General features: G+C 38.0%; 1 protein-coding gene across 1 annotated transcript in view; it reads right to left on the bottom strand.

Annotated features, from left to right (window-relative positions):
* LOC114645279 (uncharacterized) overlaps positions 1-23,388 on the bottom strand; it is a 593,479-nt gene that overhangs the window by 372,820 nt on the left and 197,271 nt on the right. Inside the window, exon 6 of the mRNA XM_051922489.1 lies at positions 726-816. Coding sequence (XP_051778449.1) covers positions 726-816 — 91 coding nt within the window. The remainder of the gene's footprint in view (positions 1-725; positions 817-23,388) is intronic.

Here is a 23,388-nt window from a genome sequence, read left to right as displayed (position 1 = left end):
TATTTTTTACAATTTAATATAAGCATATACTTAAATGAAGTTGTAACAATGGATTATTAAAAGCATAAGGAAAAGGACTGAAGGTAACTAAAGGGTTAACTAAATGTGGCACGTGAGGATTTTGCCTCATCTAGGGGAGCCACCAAGACAATTGCTAAGGTTAAAATGAAGTAGATGTGTAATGAACACCCCCCTTAAAAAGCGAGAACAAACTAGTGAATAAGCTCAAACACCCTTATTATGAAGCAGTGATAAGATCATTGGGAAAATCCGTAGGACACCCCTGTTAACGAAGCGATGTTTAGAATAATGGAAGAATCGACATGTATATAAAGTTACTGGTGGCTGCAGTCGATTGGCTAAGATGATAGAATTCTGCATATTAAGAGTCATATGACATGATGTATTAGATAAGGTAATGGTAATAGAAAAGTTTAAGAGAATGAATTGTTTTAATGATTGCTTACTCCATGGACTAAGGCATTTGTGACTATCTAGGTGCAAATAAAGAATCATTCTGCATTTTCATCTGGTTTCTGACAATTATTTACTTGAATACAGAGAAAGTTTTTTCCACTCCACAAACCAAGCCACCCAAAAGTAGGTATTTATCCATAACATTGTCAGACCTAATTAAACCAATTAAGGGGAATACAGTAATAACACCAAAACTGGAGGCATGCCATGTGAATGGGTTCAATGTTAAGAATTGGTTGAGACGTTACCTGTGTACTGAACATTGGGACCCTTTTCACCGCTTTGTCTTCATCTCCTTTGCAGCCCGTGTTGGAAGTGGATGGCTTCTGATTGTCACTCCTGGAAAGAAAAGATAAGACAGTATAAAGTCTAGCAAGAAACAAACACAATTAATATATTCTCATTAAAAAGAGGCTTTGTCTTACACCAGAGTTTATTCTACTGGAAAGATGCCACTTTTAACAAATTCACATTTGTAAATTGATCCTTGTAGTGCATGTTCTGTTCTTTTGTGAAAATTGAATTAAAATGTCCTTCAACTACAAAAACCATACTGTTTAATTAATTACTCAGGGCACGTTCAATAAACTCACTGTGAACAGAAACTAGTAAGGTTTAGATCCCAATTTGCACCATCTGCCAGCTTATGGCTAGAAATGCTTAAGTATGCCTTGGATCAGCTGTATTCCAAAAGCTGTTAAGTCAACATGGACAAAAACACTTTGCATTTTCATCACCAGAGGCATCCCAAATCACTTTAGTGCATGTGAACTGTGCCTCAGCAACTGCTGCCATTTCTTTTACTCATTTTCCACTTCTCCTCTGAAGGACGCAGTATAATATGCCCTGAGCTGCTTGAACACCGTCTGCTTGAAAAACTTAAAAGCAATGCAAATTCAGAAATGGACATTATTTGGCAAGGACATTCATTTGTCCTTCTATAATTACATAAAAAATTACAACATGGTTTCTGTTGGAAATTTTAGAAATTCCATTGTGTTAGTAACAATACTAATATGCATTTTGCCTTTTTGGAAGCAAGTTTTTATCTTAAAATAAAATTTGTTAAAATGCAATTTTAAAACAAAATTTTCCACACGCTAAACTTTTTCATACAGAGAAAACCCAGAATAGTTACAATAGTATAATCCACTTGATCTATCCTGTGCAAAACTACATTAATAGTTTAAGCAGACCCATTATGGCCACTCTCAAAGCAGCAGCAGCAGGCACTAGGCAGGAACTATCAAATAATGCGATGGCAAAATATTCAAAAGCATCATGGTGTGGGGATGCTTCCCTTCAGCAGGCCCTGGAAGCCATAAGGGGGAAAAATGAATGCAACAAAATGCCCGGAAATGCTGGAGGAAAACCTGATGCAGCCTGCAATAAACCGGTTTTTGGGAGAGACAACAAACCTAAGCATAAAGCCAAAGGTACACAAGAATGATTTAAAAATGACAATGTTAACATCCTGGAGTGGCCGAGTCAGAGTCCAGATCTCAATCTGAGAATTTAGATTAGATTAGATAAACTTTATTGATCCCAAGGAAACATTTTGATGCATACAGCAACAGAAATGTAAAAACAAAAAGATACAGACTCACAGGACAAATAATACAATCAGTCAATAGACAGATAATTAAATCTATAAAAAGATGAATATATATATACTGTAAATAAATAACCTGAGACAATTACAACAATCGCATTGTTATGCACAAAATTCAATACTGAACTCAAAAGTAGTGTATTGTGTGTATTTGGTTTGCAAACACATTTACAAAATTAAGGTGCTTTTTAGCAGCAGTATTCCCTTTACATATCAGTTAAAATATTTCTTGTAAATCTCAACTTAAACATTAATGTAATCAAATCAAATATAAAACCAAAGCTATTTGCCACTGCCAGGGCATTAACGTTTTATCTATCCACGATCATAACATTATAACAGGCACCTTCCGAGCAACAGCAAGTTAACATTTCTAAATCTGTTTTCTTTATTATTTGAACAGATACCTGCAGAAACATTTTCTTTTATCAGGGAGCAGCATAAACAGTCTATGTTCAGTAGCAACTCTTTGAGGGCTAATATTTTTTCCAAAAAATGCAGTTTTCTGAAAAGCACACAAAGCAATGGTTTCACACATAAATCAACATAAAAAAATCTGTTGCTGCCTGTTGGTGGCTCGACAGCCAGCAGGAATGCACGGTGGGCTGGCTGCCTGGCTGTCTTTGTGAGACAGGTGCGCGGGGGTGGCAGTTGCAGTGAGACGCAATATGATTTATACCTACTGTCATCGTGTCTGTCCTCCCAGGCAAACATTGCCATAGGTGCATCAGCTACACAAATGTGTTCAGCACCACGATCAGCTGGGGACCGATCAGCTGATGCCGGTACCTCACTTTCGTTTTTGATCTACATCTCAAGATTACTTGCGTCAAAATCAGAGTCCAATTCAGCGATAATACAAAAAAAGTCATCCACGGATTATTTTGCTTTGAGCATTCATTTTGGTATCTCTCCACATGCCATTTTAGAAGCTGTTTGCTCTTCGCTACACATGCAGGGAATCGAGGTCAAATCAACAAAGCTAACTTTCCTTCTAGCAAAAGCGTATTGAAAAGCTCTGTAAGAAGAAGATCACTGATCTCTATTGATTGCTAGCGAGACTGCGATAAAATAATTGTCGCCATTAAGTAATTAATGCATTAACGCAATAACAATGCATTAACTTGCCCAGTTAATGATCTGCTTCTCGCAACTGAAAGAGGGCACCGTGGCGGATGTTAGCCGACTTGCTGACCAACCACAAGCGTTACCTGGTAGGTAACCACCCATACAATTTATTTTCAACCATTCAATGATCTGCTTCTTGCAACTGAAAGAGGGCACCATGGTGGATGTTAGCCGACTTGCTGACCAACCACAAGCGTTACCTGGTAGGTAACCACCCATACAATCAGATTGTGATTCAGACTACGAATGCCATGAATGTAATTACCCCGAACTACATGCTGTCAAATGAACGAGCCACACGCCATGACACAATGTTAGGGGCTTCGCCTCTAGCGCTGACGTCCGAGGTTCGATTCCCGAGAGGGGTGCAGTGAGTGTGTACATCTGATAAGCCCAGAATTAGGGCAAAACACATGTTGCGTACCCTTTGCATTATTTGACAGTAAAACTATATATATATATATATATATATATATATATATATATATATATAGTGCAGAGGTAGCAAAAAATATAAGTGAACTTAAGGATTATAAGTATTTAGTATGGTGCATCAAGAGGAAGCTTTGAATTACCTGATAGCAGTAGGCAGAAAAGACACCCAGAGGTGCTTCAATGTGGTGGAGTCTATGGCTAAAAGTGTTCTAAGAGAGCTCCTCCTGGTGGGGATGGAGGGGATTTTTCATGATGGCATCCAGTTTTGCCACCATCTTCTTTTCCACAACAGCTTCAATTGTGTCCAGGGCTAGCCCTGTGATGAAGCAGACTTTCCTGATAGTTTGTTCAGTCGTTGGGTGTCTTTTGAGCTCAAGTTCTTTCTCCAAGAGATCACAACTTGAACACCGCACTGGCTACAATACACTGGTAAAAGATTTCTAACAGTTTGATGCATACATCAAAACACATGATGCTTTAAATTTGTGGCTGAAAAAGTCTGTTTATTCAGCTTGACTGAGCTTGAAATGATTTGCAAAGTACAATGGGGACAAATGGCAATGTCCAGATGTGCCCAGCTGATAGAGACTTGTTCACACAGACACAAGGCTGTTATGGCTGCCACAGGACTGACTTGAAAGGGGTGAACACTTGTGCATTCTGTTATTTTGTGTTTCAAATTTGTAATAAATTTTACACCACTTTGCAAAGATCTGTTTTCACTTTGACATTAAAAAGTTGTTTTTTTTCCCTGTTGATTAGCGTGAAAAAAGGCAAACTAAATCCACTGTGTTTTAATGTTTTTTAACAATAAAATGTGAAAACTTGTAAGGGGGTGATACTTTTTATAGACACTGTTTAAGGAGCAATCACTTTAGCTTTCTTTTTCATTCAAATTATTCAGTCAAATCTTTTATTGTTTATGTCAATTGGCAACTGCTTTGGCTAGACTTCAATAACATGTAATATTAAATAAAATGCTTAGGAATGAACAAATCTCATCTAGTATTTTAAAAAGCACTACCATCATTTAAAACATAACCTTTTAATCTCTCTCTAACTTATGGTACTGAGGTGTGCGGGTTTAGCTTCTTCTGGCAGCACTACCTGACTGTGGACCACTCACATACTCACCCACACCGTGCCAGTTTGGAACAGCCAGTCAACCTAACCTGCATGTCTTTGGAATGTGGGAGGAACGCTTCAGTACCTGGAGAAAAATCCACATGGAGCAGGCACGAGATTCAAACCCAGTGCACTGGATATGTGAAACACCACCCTTAAATTTTTTCATTTAGTCAGTAACAATAGCAAAGTAGCTTTATGGAAACACATTAAAAAATTGTTCAAAACTAGTCTTTAAGACTTAAGACTTTTGAACATCCAGGCAACAAATTTCTCAAAATACTGAAGTGGAAATAAATTCCCTTTGCCCTGCAGATAGTTTCACATTTGAGTATCATTAGCTGGAAAAATTTGCTTTACCCATTGTCAATTAAAGTTAGTGTCTGTTACATTAGGCACTCATTAATGAGTTGTAAATGGATTTGCCTTTTCAATATCTTTGTCTAAATACTGCCTGTTGAGCTGTAGATTTTCCAGGCATAAAATAAAGATTATGACAATGTAACCACTAAGACATCTTTTATTCTCTTAAAAGGAGTATTCCTTCATTTTTATGTTGAAGGCTCTAAGTTTATTATTGCCGAGCCTTACATTAAAGCTTTTCATGACGGTGAGTGTTACATTTTGCCACCCGGTTGTCACAATTATTGATTTTGTTGTTACACAAGTCATTCATGTGTGACATTGAGAGCACCAGGAAGCAAATGGGGAATTGCAAAAAAAACAAAGACAAACCTTAAAAACACTACAAAAAAACAGCAATCTTAACAAAACGTAAGATGAACCAAATTAGCAAATTGAGTTGCCTTCAAGTCGGTTTAACCCTCTTCCAGCCGGGCACTTTAGTTCTAGGGCATGTTTACGATGTCTTCATGCATTCAAAATAAATTACTCAGCAGCCAGAAAGATCAGCGTTTATCACCAAAACTAGCACAGTGCTGCACATTATAAGGTTCATTCTTTTATCCAGCTTGTGGCATTATCCCAGCTTTGCAATAACCACATTTTTATGTATTACAGGGCCCCTTTTTATGTTTACCTTTGGATTAAGCCATTTGTTCCCTATTTCATTTGTGTTCAACTCTCAGATTTGTCACTGTTCGTTTATACACTTTCTAGTCGTCTGGGCCTGTTTGGTTATTTGAATATATTTTATATTCAATGAATACAGTCCTCAAGAAAGAATACTTTGCCCACCTTATATAAAGAGCTATACTTAAGGTGTATTTTAAAATGCCCCTACATCAACTCACTGCTTGCAGGGGAAGGTCATTTGGCAGTCATTTTGATAAGGTCTGAAAGATTTACAGAAGCTATTCCAGGAAGGGCATATAACACTTCAAGAAGATGTATTGACCATCTGATATTCATTTCTTGTTGAAAGCAAGGAAATGCATACTTTTGTGTATATTGAGAGAAAAACGTTTATGTATAATACTTTAAACTGGAGGAGTACACCAGGGCTTTAACGATGTTTGTTGCCCATATATAACTTAAATGGATAAATAATCCGTTAAAAGTGAAAATGACCTGAAGAGAAGAAGGAAAGCACTGCGATGGACTGGGGTTGCCCTGTGCTTGCTGGGTTAGGCTTCAGCCCCCCCACGACCCTTCTCAGGATTAAATGGGCATAGAAGATTGTATGGTATAGCATAGTAGGAAACCAATTCTATTTTGTTTCTTGTGATTTGGTGACAGGGAAAAAATACAAAATGTTTACTGGCTATATCCAATGCATTGCATTGCACATTTTGATGTTTGTCATTGTATTTTAATCAATGGTTTGTTCCGAAAAAAAGTGTGAGTATGACTCTAAGAAAGTGTAGTGTTTTGTTTTTTCTTGGTTACTACATTTATTCATATACTGTTGGAGAAAGTTTTGAATGAATGATAGAGAACTATAGGAATATGGACTTATTGGTTTGAGGATTCATCTGAAGAAGTTAGACTTGATAAAGACTTGTGTTGGCATTCAAGTAGAGATGACCTCCTAATGGTGTTTGAAATGTATGGGCATATTGGTCTAGTTTGTTGGACTTCAGTATTATTAGATACCACGTATGGAATAATGTGTGCAGTTTTGGTCTTCATATTGCTCATAAAATGTACCACCAAAGTTGAAACACATGCCATTTTTATCCAATATCATTCATTTAACTGAAGTACAAAACATCTTGTCATTAAGCTTCAAATTTCCTTCATTTTCTGATGAAGTAAATTGAACAGTAATTACTGTATGGCATTAGATTTAAGCATAGTCATTGACCACTCTATTCTGTTACATAGGCTGGAAAATTACATTGGTCTCTCAGTCCCTGTACTTATAGTATGGTTTAATTCATATTTATCAAATTGATCTCAGTATGTCCAGAAATGTTCTTGACAGTACTCCATCATTGTTCTCTGAAATTAAATGTGGTGTCCCAGGGCTAAGTAATCGGACCATTACTGTTCTTACTAAAGGCGTTTATACATCTAGTTCATTTGGACCATTTGTTTTCTAACTCTTCTGTGTTTTCCCCTGAATGTCCAGTTTATTTACATAGATGTCAACATTCTAATCACAGTCTGGTGTGGACCAAAGCAACTATATCAAACATTGGAGCAGTTTGCTTGAGGTATGAATGTGAACCAATCTAATGGGACTGATTTAACTACAGGAAATACCATGCATTATGCATGAAATTTTGCATGCTGTTGTAGTCACACTAAGGGCCTGCTGTCGGTAATTGTGGACTCTCATTTATACTGTAACGAGTTTAGAATTAAAAACAATTAAAAGGTAAAAAAAAATAAACACACACACAAGTACAAATACAATACAATTCATATAAAACAACTCACACAATTACTTGGTCAGAGCAGTACTTGATTCAGTCTCACAGCCTCATGTGTGCGACATCAGACAGCAGTTGACCATGTATAAAAAAACAAAAAGGGAATAAATTCACTTGTGATTGGGCAAATTAAAACACATACAGAGGTGTTGAGAAACGAATAATAGTGTCCTGTGAGACTAATGATCAAACGTCCTGATCATACACCACTAAAGTGATGCGCTCAAGTGAGGCGTCCTTCTCAGTGTGTGCACTACCTTTAACATGTTAGTCAATGCAATGTTAATCAAGCATTCCAAAATAAACATTATTAACAGATAAGTACAAGGTTAAGCCAATAGACATAATTCAAAAATCATAACAAGAGCTAGAAAATATGACTAATTGACTCCTGTTTTTAAGATGTTACACTGGCATCTCGTTAAGCTTAGGGCTGATTTCAAAATCCTCTTTCTTACATACAAAGCCTTAAATGGCTAAGGTCCTGCTTATTATCTGGACTTTTCATTACTTACAAACTGGAGCACACTTTAAGATCTCACAATGCCAACCAAATACTTTAATAATTTCAAGGGTTGATAAGGTTGAGCTTTTTGCTACAGGGCCTCAAAGCTATGGAACAATCTCTTGACTTGTATAAGAGATACTCCTTCAGTCTCTGCTTTAATCTAGCATACCCTGATTAGAGCTGCTGATCAGCTGCGCATATTTTATCTCTGTTCATTAGTCATTTGTAGAAAAAGTAATACAATAACAGTGCCACTGCTCTACATCCAAGCTGTTTCCTGCCCATGGAAAGACATCTGAAATGTGCGGCACCTTGGAATTTGTATTTCACATATTAGACAATCCAGCACAAATGTATCCTGTAGAAACCCCAGGAGTTAATGGGCCAGCAGTTGACGGAGGTCTCCTGGACTCTGACTGTGTCTAACTGCACCCACCAGAGGGTTATTTTCACCAGGGATACTGTTGACTAGAGTTTTTTGTTTTTCTCTCTTCCATTTTGAGCTGGCCATAGTTCAACTTTAAATTAATGGATGGATATTGCTGGGCTCCATTTATGTTGATCAGTTTTCATTGTGGCGGATTGCCGGAGCCCATGCCTAGCCGGGATGCCCCTTCACCACATTTGCCAGGGGAACAAGGGTGGGAAGCCCAGTATCTCCCCCCTGGATGCTAGATGGCAGCCTCCCTGTGTTGCAGTGGTGCCTCGGACTGCCCCAGGGCTTCATGGGGGTTGTGTAGCTTTATGGGGTTCCGCTGCACTGCCATAGGGTGCTGCAACAGGAGCAGCTGGCCCCTTTTGGGCACTGGTTTCGCCTTACCCGGAAGTGCAGTCGGATGTCGATAATCAACCACCTGGAGCATTTCCAGGTACCCAATAAAAGGGAGCCAGCGACCACCACTCAGGGGTCAGAGTTGGGTGGAGGAGGATAAGGTTGCTTGGGAGGAGTGGTGGTGCCAAGGAGAAGAAGAGTGCTTGCTGTACTGGTGTGCTTTATTTGGGACTGTGTATTGCCTGTAGGTCACGAGGAAGATGCACGCCCAAAGGGGAAGAAAATAAAAAGTATTTCTTTTAGTTTACATGTGCCTCCCGTGTCCAATCTGTGTCGGGTCGGGTGCTATACAGCGTCCATTTTACACCATCTACTTTGTTTTCTTTTCTATTTAAATAAATCTATGTATTTATGTGTACTCATTATGTAATTAGTAATTTGTATCTATCTGTCAGCTTCTCACAGCTGTTTGCATCTTCACTCAGTCAAAAATACTATACAGAAATAAACAGAATTGAATTGAAACATTCATTTCCTGCCCCAGTGGGTACAATGACAGACTGGTGAAAGAAGTTTTTCACTAAAAAGGTAAACCCTTTCTTGAAAGAAATGAAATGGCCCAAAACAAAACCCTCAGATCACATCTTGTTCTGTTCTACTCTTTAGCAGAAATATCAGACAGAGAAATATTTATTGAAGTTTAAACAACTTTTTTCTGTATTGGTGATTTCTTGTGTAAAGTGACTTTTGAAGTAGACTAACGCTATCTGCCTGTTTTGATCTACAGTTCCACCAGTACCAAAGACATTATTTGCAATGTTTTTTATGATTGAACTAGACAAAGAGCCCGTTTCGACAACATAAGATGAAACAGGCACGAGTGGAATAGTAATAAGTATAAGCACCACAAACCTGATATAGGTGTATTGAATGAATACGTAATTAGGCCTCAAGCTGTAGTCGAAGTTGCCTTTCAGGCCTCTAGAGCTTTAATGGAAGTCACCTTTCTCTTTGAATTTTTGCGGCCGTAAATCTGCTGCCTGCCGCAATGTCGGTCTCGTAAGGTTTTTTGGGCAGCTGCGACTGCGCATTTGGCTTCGGACGTGAGTGAGTGAGTGAGTGAGTGAGTGAGTGAGTGAGTGAGTGAGTGAGTGAGTGAGTGAGTGAGTGAGTGAGTGAGTGAGTGAGGGAGTGAGTGAGGAGACTGGCGAATTATGTATTAAGATTACTGTGAAAACCCTTGTGTGATAAATTAAAAACTAAATAAAATGGAGCAGATTTAAAAGTGAATTAAGGAAATGCAGGCGAGAGCAGGTGCCATTGGGGGTAATATTTTGCCAGCATAACACAATGTAACCTAGAATTACAATAGGCACTAAAAGTGAACTTGTAGATGAGAGAGTAGCAATACTACAGTACATCTAGACATGGTAAAGGCAATTCATCAAAGTGGAATGGCTGAATAAAAGTCTATAGAGTAGATACAGAAGGAAATGTCTTCTATCTTCTGGAGGGGACATGGATAAAATGTAGGACACTATGCTATCTTCTGATTGTATATGCAGCAAGAAAGCCCTGAAGCAGTTTTTTCCTTTCAAAGTCTGGGAAAGGCGTATGGCCAATTTCTCCAGAGGAAACTGTAGTTTGGCAGTTTATAGTAGCTGGTCTTGACTCAAAATTCACCAGGGAAGTGACCTAGACAGCATTTAAAGCCCTCCTCTAGTCAGAGTCCAATTAAATGGGGTCCAGGGAAGGGACTGAAGGGCAAGCACTGGTAAGAGAAAAGACACGAATATAAAAGAGGAAAGAATGTGAGGAAGATTAGCATTTGGTATAAGAGAAAGCTGGAAAAATAGATCAGTCAACCTACTATAGAAAGAGGCTCAAGACCTATAATGTTTGCCCAACCACCCATCAAGCATCAACCCTCTATTGATTCCATGAGAATCTGGGTTCCCAATATAGTAAGCTTTCAGATATTTACCAACGAAAGGTCTCCGGCCACCTTAGGCCCACTTTTGTAAGATTCCCTGAGCAGAAGGACCACATTGAACAATTTATAATCATGCATTATGTAGTGCCAATTCATTTATACACTTTTCTGGTTTTCAGTGCTTACCATAGTTATGACTGTATACTGCATTTCTTCAAATTCATGATAGACTGATGAATGCAATATATTTATATATATATATTGTGGCGGATGGCTGGGTCCCATGCTTCCCATCCCATCCTTCGACATACTGTATGTTCCAGGGGAGCAACCATAGGCTGCTCAATACCTCCCCCAGGATGCTTGGTGGCAGCCTCCCTGGCTGACGGTGGTGCTTCAGCTTTCTGCAGGGCTCCATGGGAGATGGAGTTCTCCACAACCCTGAGCCAGGCTGGATGAGTCTTCAGCCCCACCTGGAAGAGTGCAACTGGAAACAGGTGATCAAGCACCTGGAGCACTTCTGGGTGGGCTATAAAAGGAGCCAGCAACCACCACTCAGTGGCCAGAGTCAGGTGGAGGAGGACAAGGTTGCCTAGGAGAATGAGTGGTGGTGGAAGAAAAGACAGGAGCGTGGTGTTTTGGTGTGTTTGTGTTACACTTGGGACTGTGTTGTGCCTGTGGGGATTACGGGGAAGATGTGCCCAACAGGTGAAGAAAAATAAAAGATTTCTTGGTTTTTACACATGCCTCCGTGTCCATCTGTGTAGGGTCAGGCCTTTGTTACAATATATATTTATATTTCATATATATATATATAAACAGACCTATCCTAAAAGGTGTATGCAAAAAAATATAAAATATATAGACCTATCCTAAAAGGTGTGTAAAATCCAAGAGTTTTCTTTCATCTTCAAGGCTCTGGCTGTGCTTCTCAGGACCTCATTTTCTTTTGATTCTCAGGCTCCAGATGAAAGCGACAGCCATTTGAAAGAAGTGTTGCACCCTGGCCTTATATTAACACTGGAGCCCAGAGGCTATCACAGCTAATTATTTTCTAATTCCTCTTCTGGTTCAAGGTTTTTTTTTAACTCTGCAATCTTCAAGTGACAGCAATCCTTTCAATGCAATGCATCCTTTTTGGAGACCTCACTGATAAAAGAGTGGGAGATAACACAGGGAGAAGATGGCATGTCAAGTAAATTGATGGTGGAAAGCTCTGCATGTCTTTTATGTGTAATGCATTACAAACAAAGCTTTCTAGGAAAACATAGGCTAGGCTACATTTGGCTTTTTTCTCTAGAATGATGCTTGGTATATAATTATCGGGCCCTGCACTTAATGTATTTCTTTTAAAAAAAATAGCAGGACAGGACTGTAAAGTTAGGCAAGAAGAAGACATTGTTTTAGTTTTCACATATAAACACAACACTTAAGTTTTGATAACTTTCTTTATTCACTTTGAATCTATACAGTACAGTTCCAACCATTTTATTGCTCCATTATTTATATTCACAGCTCTTAAAATTATTTTTATTTATGTTGCAGCAAGAAAAAAATTCCTGTCAGGCTTCCTTATTCATTTTATTTTGCTGAGGAATTACAATTAATCAGTATTTATATTACACGGCACATCTCCGGTTTATATCATTTTTCAAGCATAAAACAATATATTTGGTCTTGAACCTTAATGAGATTGCACATATATTCATGAAATGCATTTTTAAAAAGGCAGACTGTCACTATAGATTACAAATGGTGGAATTACTTGAATGTGTTACTTAAAAAAAAAAACACTGTTTAAATAAGCAGCGGCTTATTTAAAGTAACTGGCTCCCCAAATTTCTGCTAAGCTGATCCCTGTGACCCAGTGTCAGATTCACCAGACATAGAAATGGACAGATGTTTGCAAGATGTCTAAATGTTGGTGTGTTTTACTTTTAAATTCCAAATTCATGTCTGCTTGCCTATGGTTACGACATTATATTAATAAATTTACCTAAAGGTCCTACATGATGTGGATTTTTGGAAATGCAAGCCCCCTCCCTCAGAACTCAAATTGCCTTTCCAAAGAGCCACTTTCTTTTTTCTTACAAGGTCTAAAGTTTAGTTCTCACTTGTATTGATAAGCCATGCATACAAAGTAAGCGTGAAGCATACTGAATATGCAGATGTGGTCTACATCTTCATGAGACTGACAGCGTTTCCTTTTCAGGCTAAGCCTAAGTAGGACTTGAACTTCAAATGCCCTAATGCTTCTAGTAATATTAATGACCTCCTCCCCTGTTGAGTGAATAAAATTAGAATAGCCAGGGTTAATCATCAGCAAGCACACAAACAGCACAAGAAGTAAAACGAGAGCAGGCATCCATAACCTCTACCTGCATGCCCTCAAGTAGCCACAGGCCTGTGTGAGTATTCAATTCAATTTATTCTTATATAGTTCTCTTCTCTGAAGATTAGCTCTAAGTGCATGTACAGATTTATGGATATAAAATATTAACAGAAGAATTCAAAAATATGCCACAAGTCTGGGTATGTGTATCTACAAAAGATTGCCAAGAAATGTAAGAGTCTGACTTGCCTGCTAATGTACCCACAACCATTGATTCTTAGTTCATGAAACTGCATTTTTAAATCTGGTGTTTGCTGTCCACATATTTATTGATCCATTGAATATGTAATATTTAAATGATATAAATATTGTGTGTGTGTGTGTAAAAATGGGATTGGCTCCAGCAGACCCCCATGACCCTGTGTTCGGATTCAGCGGGTTGGACAATAGATGGATGGATGGATATATATATATATACTGTATATATATATATATATATATATATATATATATATATATATATATATACATACTGAACATAATTTACATATTTTGGAAATACAATAACTGTTCCATCAGTTATGTTTTCTAATTTATTTATATTTTATACACTTTCATTATGCATTTTTTCTCTCTCATAGTAATTCAACAGTGAAAAAGTTGGACAGTATTAGTCTTTAAAATATGTTTTTTTTAACTGCTTCATGAAGGAAAATGAATTCATAACCCTCCAAATGATCTTTATGTACTTCTGGAGAGAGATGAAAGCATCATCAAACTAACTGGATTCCAATTTATCCTTCTAAGCAAATATACCCCCCCCCCCCACCAACACACACACATACACCCCACACTCATTTAAAAATGCAGCTCCTGCCAAAGAATAAATGGCACAGTTTACGGTTCACCGGGTTTAAGGAATATGTAAGTTGTTAAAGAATGATATTTTCTTGAGGCATAACATTCTCACTACTCTAGTAGGGATCACATTATTAAAACTTTAATCGAGGGCCTTTCAACTTGTAAAAAAATGGAATAATTCACCTTTAAAACATAAATGTGAGGTACAAAAATGTTTTCATATAAACCAAAGCTTTACAGCATACTGTACTTTTAAAATTTGTACATTAAAACTGGAGCTAGCAAAAATGGAATTACTTTTAATAAATCATCCATACTGAAAAATTCCAATTTTTTTTCTCTGTTGTTCATTCGTTTTCTAAACCTGCTTATTCCAATACATGCAGTGGTAGTTATTCCATATGGAGTGGCTAAAAATAAAGTAGACACAGCTGTTGCATTTGTTGCAAATGTTATATCTACTGCTCTGACCCAAATGTCTGCTGAACTGACTGTTACTAAAACTGTGGTTCTGCACAATTGAATGGCTTGACATGATACTGGCATCAAAGTGAGCACCTGTTTGATTGTGAGCATAACATGTTGCACACAACAGAAAACATTTCTTCTCTAGTTGATCACTTGCTTCATACTTTGCTATTATGGACTAGTTGTCATGGATCCCAACTTGGATGTGGAAAATATTTTGAGCCATACTTATTATTGTTATGGGCCTATGTGTTCTGTTGTTCATAGCTTGCTGTCTTAAAAGTTTGTTTTTACATGTTGTTAATAAATCTACTGCTCTACCCACAGTAATCAACAATATGTCTCACCTTGTTCTCCTTTCTCCACTTCCACCTCCTCCTTCCTGTTTTGATTATTTACCAAATCCCACTTTCTCTTTTCAACCTGCCCCTATGACAGATGTAGATAACGAATATGTTACACGTACTGCTATAACAGACCAAACCTACAGTGGTGTGAAAAACTATTTGCCCCCTTCCTGATTTCTTATTCTTTTGCATGTTTGTCACACAAAATGTTTCTGATCATCAAACACATTTGACCATTAGTCAAATATAACACAAGTAAACACAAAATGCAGTTTTTAAATGATGGTTTTTATTATTTAGGGAGAAAAAAAATCCAAACCTACATGGCCCTGTGTGAAAAAGTAATTGCCCCCTTGTTAAAAAATAACCTAACTGTGGTGTATCACACCTGAGTTCAATTTCCGTAGCCACCCCCAGGCCTGATTACTGCCACACCTGTTTCAATCAAGAAATCACTTAAATAGGAGCTGCCTGACACAGAGAAGTAGACCAAAAGCACCTCAAAAGCTAGACATCATGCCAAGATCCAAAGAAATTCAGGAACAAATGAGAACAGAAGTAATTGAGATCTATCAGTCTGGTAAAGGTTATAAAGCCATTTCTAAAGCTTTGGGACTCCAGCGAACCACAGTGAGAGCCATTATCCACAAATGGCAAAAACATGGAACAGTGGTGAACCTTCCCAGGAGTGGCCGGCCAACCAAAATTACCCCAAGAGCGCAGAGACGACTCATCAGAGAGGTCACAAAAGACCCCAGGACAACGTCTAAAGAACTGCAGGCCTCACTTGCCTCAATTAAGGTCAGTGTTCACGACTCCACCATAAGAAAGAGACTGGGCAAAAACGGCCTGCATGGCAGATTTCCAAGAGGCAAACCACTGTTAAGCAAAAAGAACATTAGGGCTCGTCTCAATTTTGCTAAGAAACATCTCAATGATTGCCAAGACTTTTGGGAAAATACCTTGTGGACTGATGAGTCAAAAGTTGAACTTTTTGGAAGGCAAATGTCCCGTTACATCTGGCGTAAAAGGAACACAGCATTTCAGAAAAAGAACATCATACCAACAGTAAAATATGGTGGTGGTAGTGTGATGGTCTGGGGTTGTTTTGCTGCTTCAGGACCTGGAAGGCTTGCTGTGATAGATGGAACCATGAATTCTACTGTCTACCAAAAAATCCTGAAGGAGAATGTCCGGCCATCTGTTCGTCAACTCAAGCTGAAGCGATCTTGGGTGCTGCAACAGGACAATGACCCAAAACACACCAGCAAATCCACCTCTGAATGGCTGAAGAAAAACAAAATGAAGACATTGGAGTGGCCTAGTCAAAGTCCTGACCTGAATCCAATTGAGATGCTATGGCATGACCTTAAAAAGGCGGTTCATGCTAGAAAACCCTCAAATAAAGCTGAATTACAACAATTTTGCAAAGATGAGTGGGCCAAAATTCTTCCAGAGCGCTGTAACAGACTCATTGCAAGTTATCGCAAACGCTTGATTGCAGTTATTGCTGCTAAGGGTGGCTCAACCAGTTATTAGGTTCAGGGGGCAATTACTTTTTCACACAGGGCCATGTAGGTTTGGATTTTTTTTTCTCCCTAAATAATAAAAACCACCATTTACAAACTGCATTTTGTGTTTACTTGTGTTATATTTGACTAATGGTTAAATGTGTTTGATGATCAGAAACATTTTGTGTGACAAACATGCAAAAGAATAAGAAACCAGGAAGGGGGCAAATAGTTTTTCACACCACTGTATGCCTGACCTTGCATTCAGACTTTTTCTGTGCAGAATTTATCCCTCTAGGGGCCAAAAAAGAGAGGCATGTGGGAAAGTTTGAGAAAGTTTACATTTATTGACTTAGGTATTGACTTATGCCATGCAATGTTCATACTTCTACTTGGGCTAGTTGACTAAAAGGAGGTACTGTTTGTTAGTTTGTTTTTTTAAGAAGACTTTTTGCATTAGCAAAAGGTCAAGCTATTAAGAGCAGACAAAGATGTTAGACCACATGCCATAACATGTGGCTGTAATTATCCTGGCTACTTGCTTATCTTTTTTTGTTGATGAAAATACAAATACTTCTCAACTATTTTAAAGGTTAATTGTGGTAAAAGACATGTCAACTCAGCTACAAGCGTGTAAGCTTATAAGAAGTGAGCACAAGACAAACACTTCAGCAGATGACAGTGGGTGTGTGCATCTGCAATAAACCTTGCTCAGAGGTGATCAATGACGAAAGGTTCAATGAATTATTTTTCATATAGGTAATCGCTCAGACGCCTCTATACTGAGAAGTATGTTAAAACTTACTAGAAGTATTAAGCTTTGAATGTTTCTGTTTCAGTTACATTCCGATCTGAGTATCCAAGGAAACTTAAAACGCGTTTTTCTGCAAGTGTGGTGAATTGTGTCTGGCACATGTATTATCTCACAGTATACTAGCAGCATGCACTATTGCAAAGGTCTTCTTTTGAAACAGATTTCTGTATGAAAGCCTGAACAATGGGCTCAACATGAAATAATAAGGAGTGTGCTTGCTGGACTACCTACCATGGCAATCTGCCCTGCCTCCTACAGGTAACTTATACCTGGATCTAATTATCGATAATTAGTTGTCTTTCTAAAAAAATATTTGCTATGTATTCTGTGTTGCTAGTTCGTTATCTTAACCATTCACTCATAGTATGTATAATATCAATTAGAGAAGCCATACAATTCCATTCTTTGGAATCTGACCAGCATAACCCAGTGAACTGTGCAAGGCATAGCAAAAGACAGGCGTGTGAAATATGTTGGAGAGGAGTAAACTTTGTGTTTAGGTGGGTTATGCAGTCAGCATGGAAGTCATTTGATACGGTATCATCCAAAGCAAATCAAATCACAGTATAAACCTAAAAAGTCCAGGAAGAGGAGATAGCCATACAACTACAAACACTAACATGAACTGAGCCATGAAGTAACCATAGTAAAGAATAGAGAAGAGGTAAGAAATGCACTATATTAAAACTAAAAGACCCTCATATTGTGTTTCAGAGTGTATCAGGAGCAGCAGTAAACATAAAGAAATTGTCATGCGCTGGCTAACCAGCTAGCTCGGTTACTACACAACACCCAAAGTGCTATGTCACTTTTTGTTCCTATCACACCTCTACACATTAAAGAAAGTGCAGAATTTCAAGGCATCTCTTTCATTTGAATCATGTTTCATATCACTCATTTCTTGGTGTTACTTCCGGTGTTGACCTTAAAACCTTCAAGCTCTTAGTTCTCTGTAATTTTTGCCTTGATCTTTGAGAGCCTATTAAACAAATTTGTAATTGTCTGATTACAGTTGATTCTTGTTCTTCAGTATGGTTAAGTGATGCAGAGGCAACTGATCCACAGTACCTGATAAAAAGTATATGTGGTAATCTCAGCACAGAGATTGTTTTCACCTCAGAAGCTTTCAAAAGATTGAACATTGAAAAAGAACATCAATGACAGTATACACATCAGTTCTACAGTGCTGTACTGTATGGGAACGTGAGAGCCATCAGAATGTACATCCTGCACTGGGAAACCTTACTGATGAGACCAGAGAGTGCAAAAGAAACAATGCTGGGCTTTAAATCAAGTAATGTGACTCCACTATAACTTTGTCACAGCCAATGATCTCAGCCTTTTCCAGATGGACTCTGTAGTCAAATGTTCAACAGCAACTCTGCATTAGAAGAGCCAATGGGAAATCAACCATAAATACTGCAGTAAAATGACATGTAAAAAATGTCTATGTGACACCAGACACAGATCAAGCTATCTGGGTGACACTTTAGAAGATGTTCTTCAAGGGCTTGCTCTAGTAACTTATTGGTACATAACACAAATAAACGTTTTGTTAAGGTCTTGTCACACAAACGTAAATAACACATGTACAGCAGGAGGGCCCCATTCTAAAGTGTCATTGGGGTTCTGAAAGTCTTGCTACAACCAAATTGACGTATTTGTTACAAAGCAGTTACTGACTGACCAAGGTAGCCTCTATTCTAAAGTATTACTAATATATGAAAAGATTCTGTATTGAATACATTTATTAGAATCTAACACAGTTTCTACATACAATGAATAACTAGACAGTACTTGAGAAAGTTGGATGTATGGTTACTTTAAAATGCAGTTTTTATTGTTCAGTTTCACACTGTGTGGAGAGCGCTTTGAGTACTGAGAAAAGCGCTATATAAATGTAATGAATTCTTATTATTATTACAGTTTGATGCTAGCAAACAAATATAATATTTATCACACATGTGTCTGAGGATCATCCTCTGAACTCTTCCCAGGTATGTGATCTGAAGAGGGGGCACAGCCACTAACTGTCTTGACCTTTTTCTTCCTCCACAGTGCTGAGAAACCACCCAGTGAAGGCAACTGCCTCTGTATCCCTGTGCTATAAAAGGGAGACCATCTGGAAGGATGCATCACTTCTTCAACAGCAGACCCGAGCTAAGGAGCTCCACAAATTTGCTAAACCAGACTAGAGAGCCTGATTAACGGCAGCCACTTACTTCATGAAAACAATGGATAATTCTTCAAATTTATCTTTACCTCTATGCTCTAGCCATTGTCATATGATCTTTTTTTATCTTTTTGTTCTCAGAACTACTGACCAAAGTACAATCATAACTACAAACACAATTCCGCAAATAAGAGTGGATGAAATTGAACTGTCATAGACCTTATTTTAAAACACATTAATGGTGTTATAGAGTGGCAGGGGTAATAGCTTTAATATAAATGATACATATAATGTGCCCTTACAATCAGACATGCACAGTATCTTCTAGAATCTCCCTGGTCACTTGCTACACTTTATATATATATATATATTTTTTTTATCTTTTATTGAATTTATTAAAAATATATAACATTCCATAAAATCAAGTCAAAACTTAACAAAACTAAATCCAAATCAATCACCACCCATGAGAAAGAGAGGAAGGCCAACAGCCAGAGTAAAACAAATGAGAGTAGTAAAGAGAGAAAGGAGTCTTTTTCCCCAATATAAATACTTATTCTAAAATATTATTGATTTTAAAAAAAGATCCATTAAGGGAGAATTTGATTTTTTCCAATTTCAAATAGTATATAACATCCATTACCCTCTGACTTAAAAGAGGTGGGTTAGGATTCTCCCAGTTGAGCAAGATAAGTCTATGTACCAATAGTGAAGTAAAGGCAATTACAGTTTGTTTGTCCTTCTCCACTTTAAGCCCATCTTGGAGTACACCATACACAGCTGTTAATGGATTAGAAGAGATTGTAATACCAAGGCTGTCTGATAGGCATTTCAAAATTTTGTCCAGAAAGATGTTCATTTGGTACACGCCTAAAGCATGTGGCCTAGTGAAGCTGGAGCTCGATTGCAACCTTTTCAGGTTGGATCTCCCACTTGCTACCATTTAAAAACACCTACCTTGTGTGCAAGCTTACTCTCCAATTAATTTCATGTTACTCTTTGTATATTAGTATAATAGTATGTCAATTTAGTGAGTGAGGAACTGATAACTTTGAGTGACATCCTTTGTATGAAAATGTGCTATAGAAATGAATGTTGTTGTTGTTGTAAAGTGTCAGTCAAAGTGAAAAGGCATTTGTCATGGAGTGTGAGGGGTTAAGAAGGTCTTAAAAGTGAAGTTTCCACTCCTGTCCCACAATACAGTGCTTGTTCACAATCCCATGCTGATTTTACTCTTTAGCTTTATTTTGGCTGGACCATGTATATGTCTGCCTCAGATGATCACAGTCATTTGATCTGGAACTAACTTTTATGGTATCTTTCTGTACCTGTTTGATAAATAGGTATTAGAGGTCCTCAGAGTTACTAAAACATTGATTTTAATATTGTGTCATATTGAATTGGGCACCCTACTTATATAAATGACCTATTGGCCACTGTTGTTCCCGCACTAAATATGAACTGCCAGAAGATGTCACTCATGCAATGGCAGTGACAGAATGACGGACTAAATGCAAAACAAATAACAACTGTTTGTGCATTTCAGATTCTTAGATGGCTTGAGCCTTGCAAGATGTGAAGCTCAAGTCTGCTGAAATTAACCTGACCATAAAAACCTGACCATTTGGTATGTACTGTGTTTCTCCTAATATTTAGAAACTGTGCTGTGGTTCTTGGAGTGGCTCTTCTCCCTCTTCTCCAAAGTATTCTAAGACATTTTTTTTTCTTTTTCACTTTTTTTGTCCTGTTCGCTAAATGTTCAGTTCTTCTGCTTCAAAATGACCTGACTGGCCAGATTTGTTAACACACGTGAATCCACCATAGTTCACAAGAAGCTGTGTTTGCCTTGCCCTGTGGTCTCTTAAATGCCCTTTTCTAATCTGAATCACCTTCTTGTTGCCATAGTGACTCCAGGCTTCTTGCTTCTTTCTTGTTGTCGCCATGGGTTTTGGCAGGAATCACACAGAGTGGTAATTTGTAGGAAACGCGCTGCTCTTTACAACAATGCTTATCCAATCATTTGGCATCTATCACAGGGAGACAGGCAGCTGTTCAAACAGCAGATTGTGCACACAAACATGCCACACAGCAGGAGGGCTCTGTGTCGACATCTTGTCAATGGGTAATGGGAATGCATGAGGAACGGGGCTGTAGCAGGGATAATAGTGTCCCCTAGAGGAAAAAGGTGGGACAGAAGTGTTTAAACTATAGGCAAAACAAACAGGTTTGGGAAACAAACCAATGACCCTTCTTATGAAGCTCTGTCACAAACTCCATCTCAATGCACTGCACAAACTACAGATATGTTGTATGATTCTTTATATAACTTGCTTATGTCCCAAATATGAAAGATAAGTAGCTTGCTAAGGGTCACACAATGAGTCAAAAATGGGCACTGAACCTGCTACTATGTGGTTTAGAATCCTAAGCTACTATACATTCATTCATTTTCCACCACTTATCTGAAGTATGGTGGCAACTCTTTTTATCTTTATAGAGCTGCATTATTAGGGTCTGTGAATCACTCTTTGTCTGACCCCTCTTCAGAGACCAATTTTCCTTCGGAGGCCCTTCCAGGAGCTCCCAGGGTCACACAAACCTCTTCACCACAATAAGGTGGTGATTACCGAAGAGGCTATGCTACTAAAAATGAGCTATAACAGTTTACAGGCAAGGGAACAAGACCATAGAAACAATAGCAATGAAGTCTCAAATGAGCCTGGCAGTACGTGTGGAGAAACAGCCAGTACTTTCTTAAAGACATCACGGAAACAGTGGACTTTCTCCATTCATAACACTCACTGACAGAAAATGTAGGAGCAAGGTGAAGAATAGCCTTCTAGATACAATGAGTTAAGCGGCATACCATTTTAAAATGCTGAATTTGGATCAGAGAGCACAAAAGCTTAATAATAGAAGAAAATTAAAATATAGAAATGATTAGCTGTGATGGAGGAGAATGTGACTATGAGCTTGGCTTTCACAGTGGGAGACTTTCTGGATAAGGGGACTTTCTACATTTTGTTTCATGGTATACAGATGGTGAAAAGACATTTTGAGTCACTAACTGAATTCAGAAAATGGATGGAAGGATGAGTCTAAATGCATTTCTTTATAAACACAGAAGTACATAGAAGTATAACAGAAATACTGTACTTCTAAAAAAAATAAAAGACAAAGTCTGTATTGCAGAGATACATTTCTATTTTTTAAATGTTGAAATGCATTGTTACACATACACATTTAAAATGAGATTGCAGCAAGAAATGGATGACTTGATGGATACACTTTGGATGTTATAATTCAGCAGCTTCTAGCTTTAGAATGTTATATGTACCTGTTGTTATGAAAGATATGGTTATTTTAAGATGAAGTACAAAAATAAAACTCTCTGCCAAAGCTGGTGGAGATCACTCCACCCGATAACCACTTTGCTTTGAGCCTCCTACTTCGTGGAAAGCAGTTTCCATCTCTCTAGAAGGCTCTATTAGTGCTAATGTTCTAATCATGCTACTACAATTCAGAGCACCTTTCTGAGCCATCAGTACACACTTAACCAACTGTACAATATCAACTCTGCTGCACCATTGAGCTCAACTTGTCATTGCTGTATGTGTTTTTAGGTGAGTTCACATATAATGCAAGAAGCACCTGTTGCGATAGCCATGTCCATCTGTTTGTCTGCATGAAACAATTCGGCCCCCTGTGGATTTTGTTAATTTTGTTAAAATTTGGCATAATTATTCTTCAAAGAAATTTGTTGAGACAGTTCAGTTTTAGTTGAGATATGTTAAACATTAGAACATTAGAACACTCTAGACGAGAACAGGCCATTCAGCCCAACAAAGCTTGCCAGTCCTATCCACTTATTTCTTCCAAAAAAATATCAAGTCAGCTTTTGAAAGTCCCCAACGTCTTATTGTCTACCACACTACTTGGTAGCTTATTCCAAGTGTCTATCGTTCTTTGTGTAAAGAAAAACCTCCTAACGTTTGTGCGAAATTTACCCTTAACAAGTTTCCAACTGTGTCCCTGTGTTCTTGATGAACTCATTT

This window comes from Erpetoichthys calabaricus, chromosome 2, assembly GCF_900747795.2.
Source record: "Erpetoichthys calabaricus chromosome 2, fErpCal1.3, whole genome shotgun sequence".
In the NCBI taxonomy this organism is placed as follows: Eukaryota; Metazoa; Chordata; class Cladistia; order Polypteriformes; family Polypteridae; genus Erpetoichthys; species Erpetoichthys calabaricus.
Note: the sequence above shows the minus strand (reverse complement) of the source record. Positions and strands in the feature narration are given on the sequence as shown.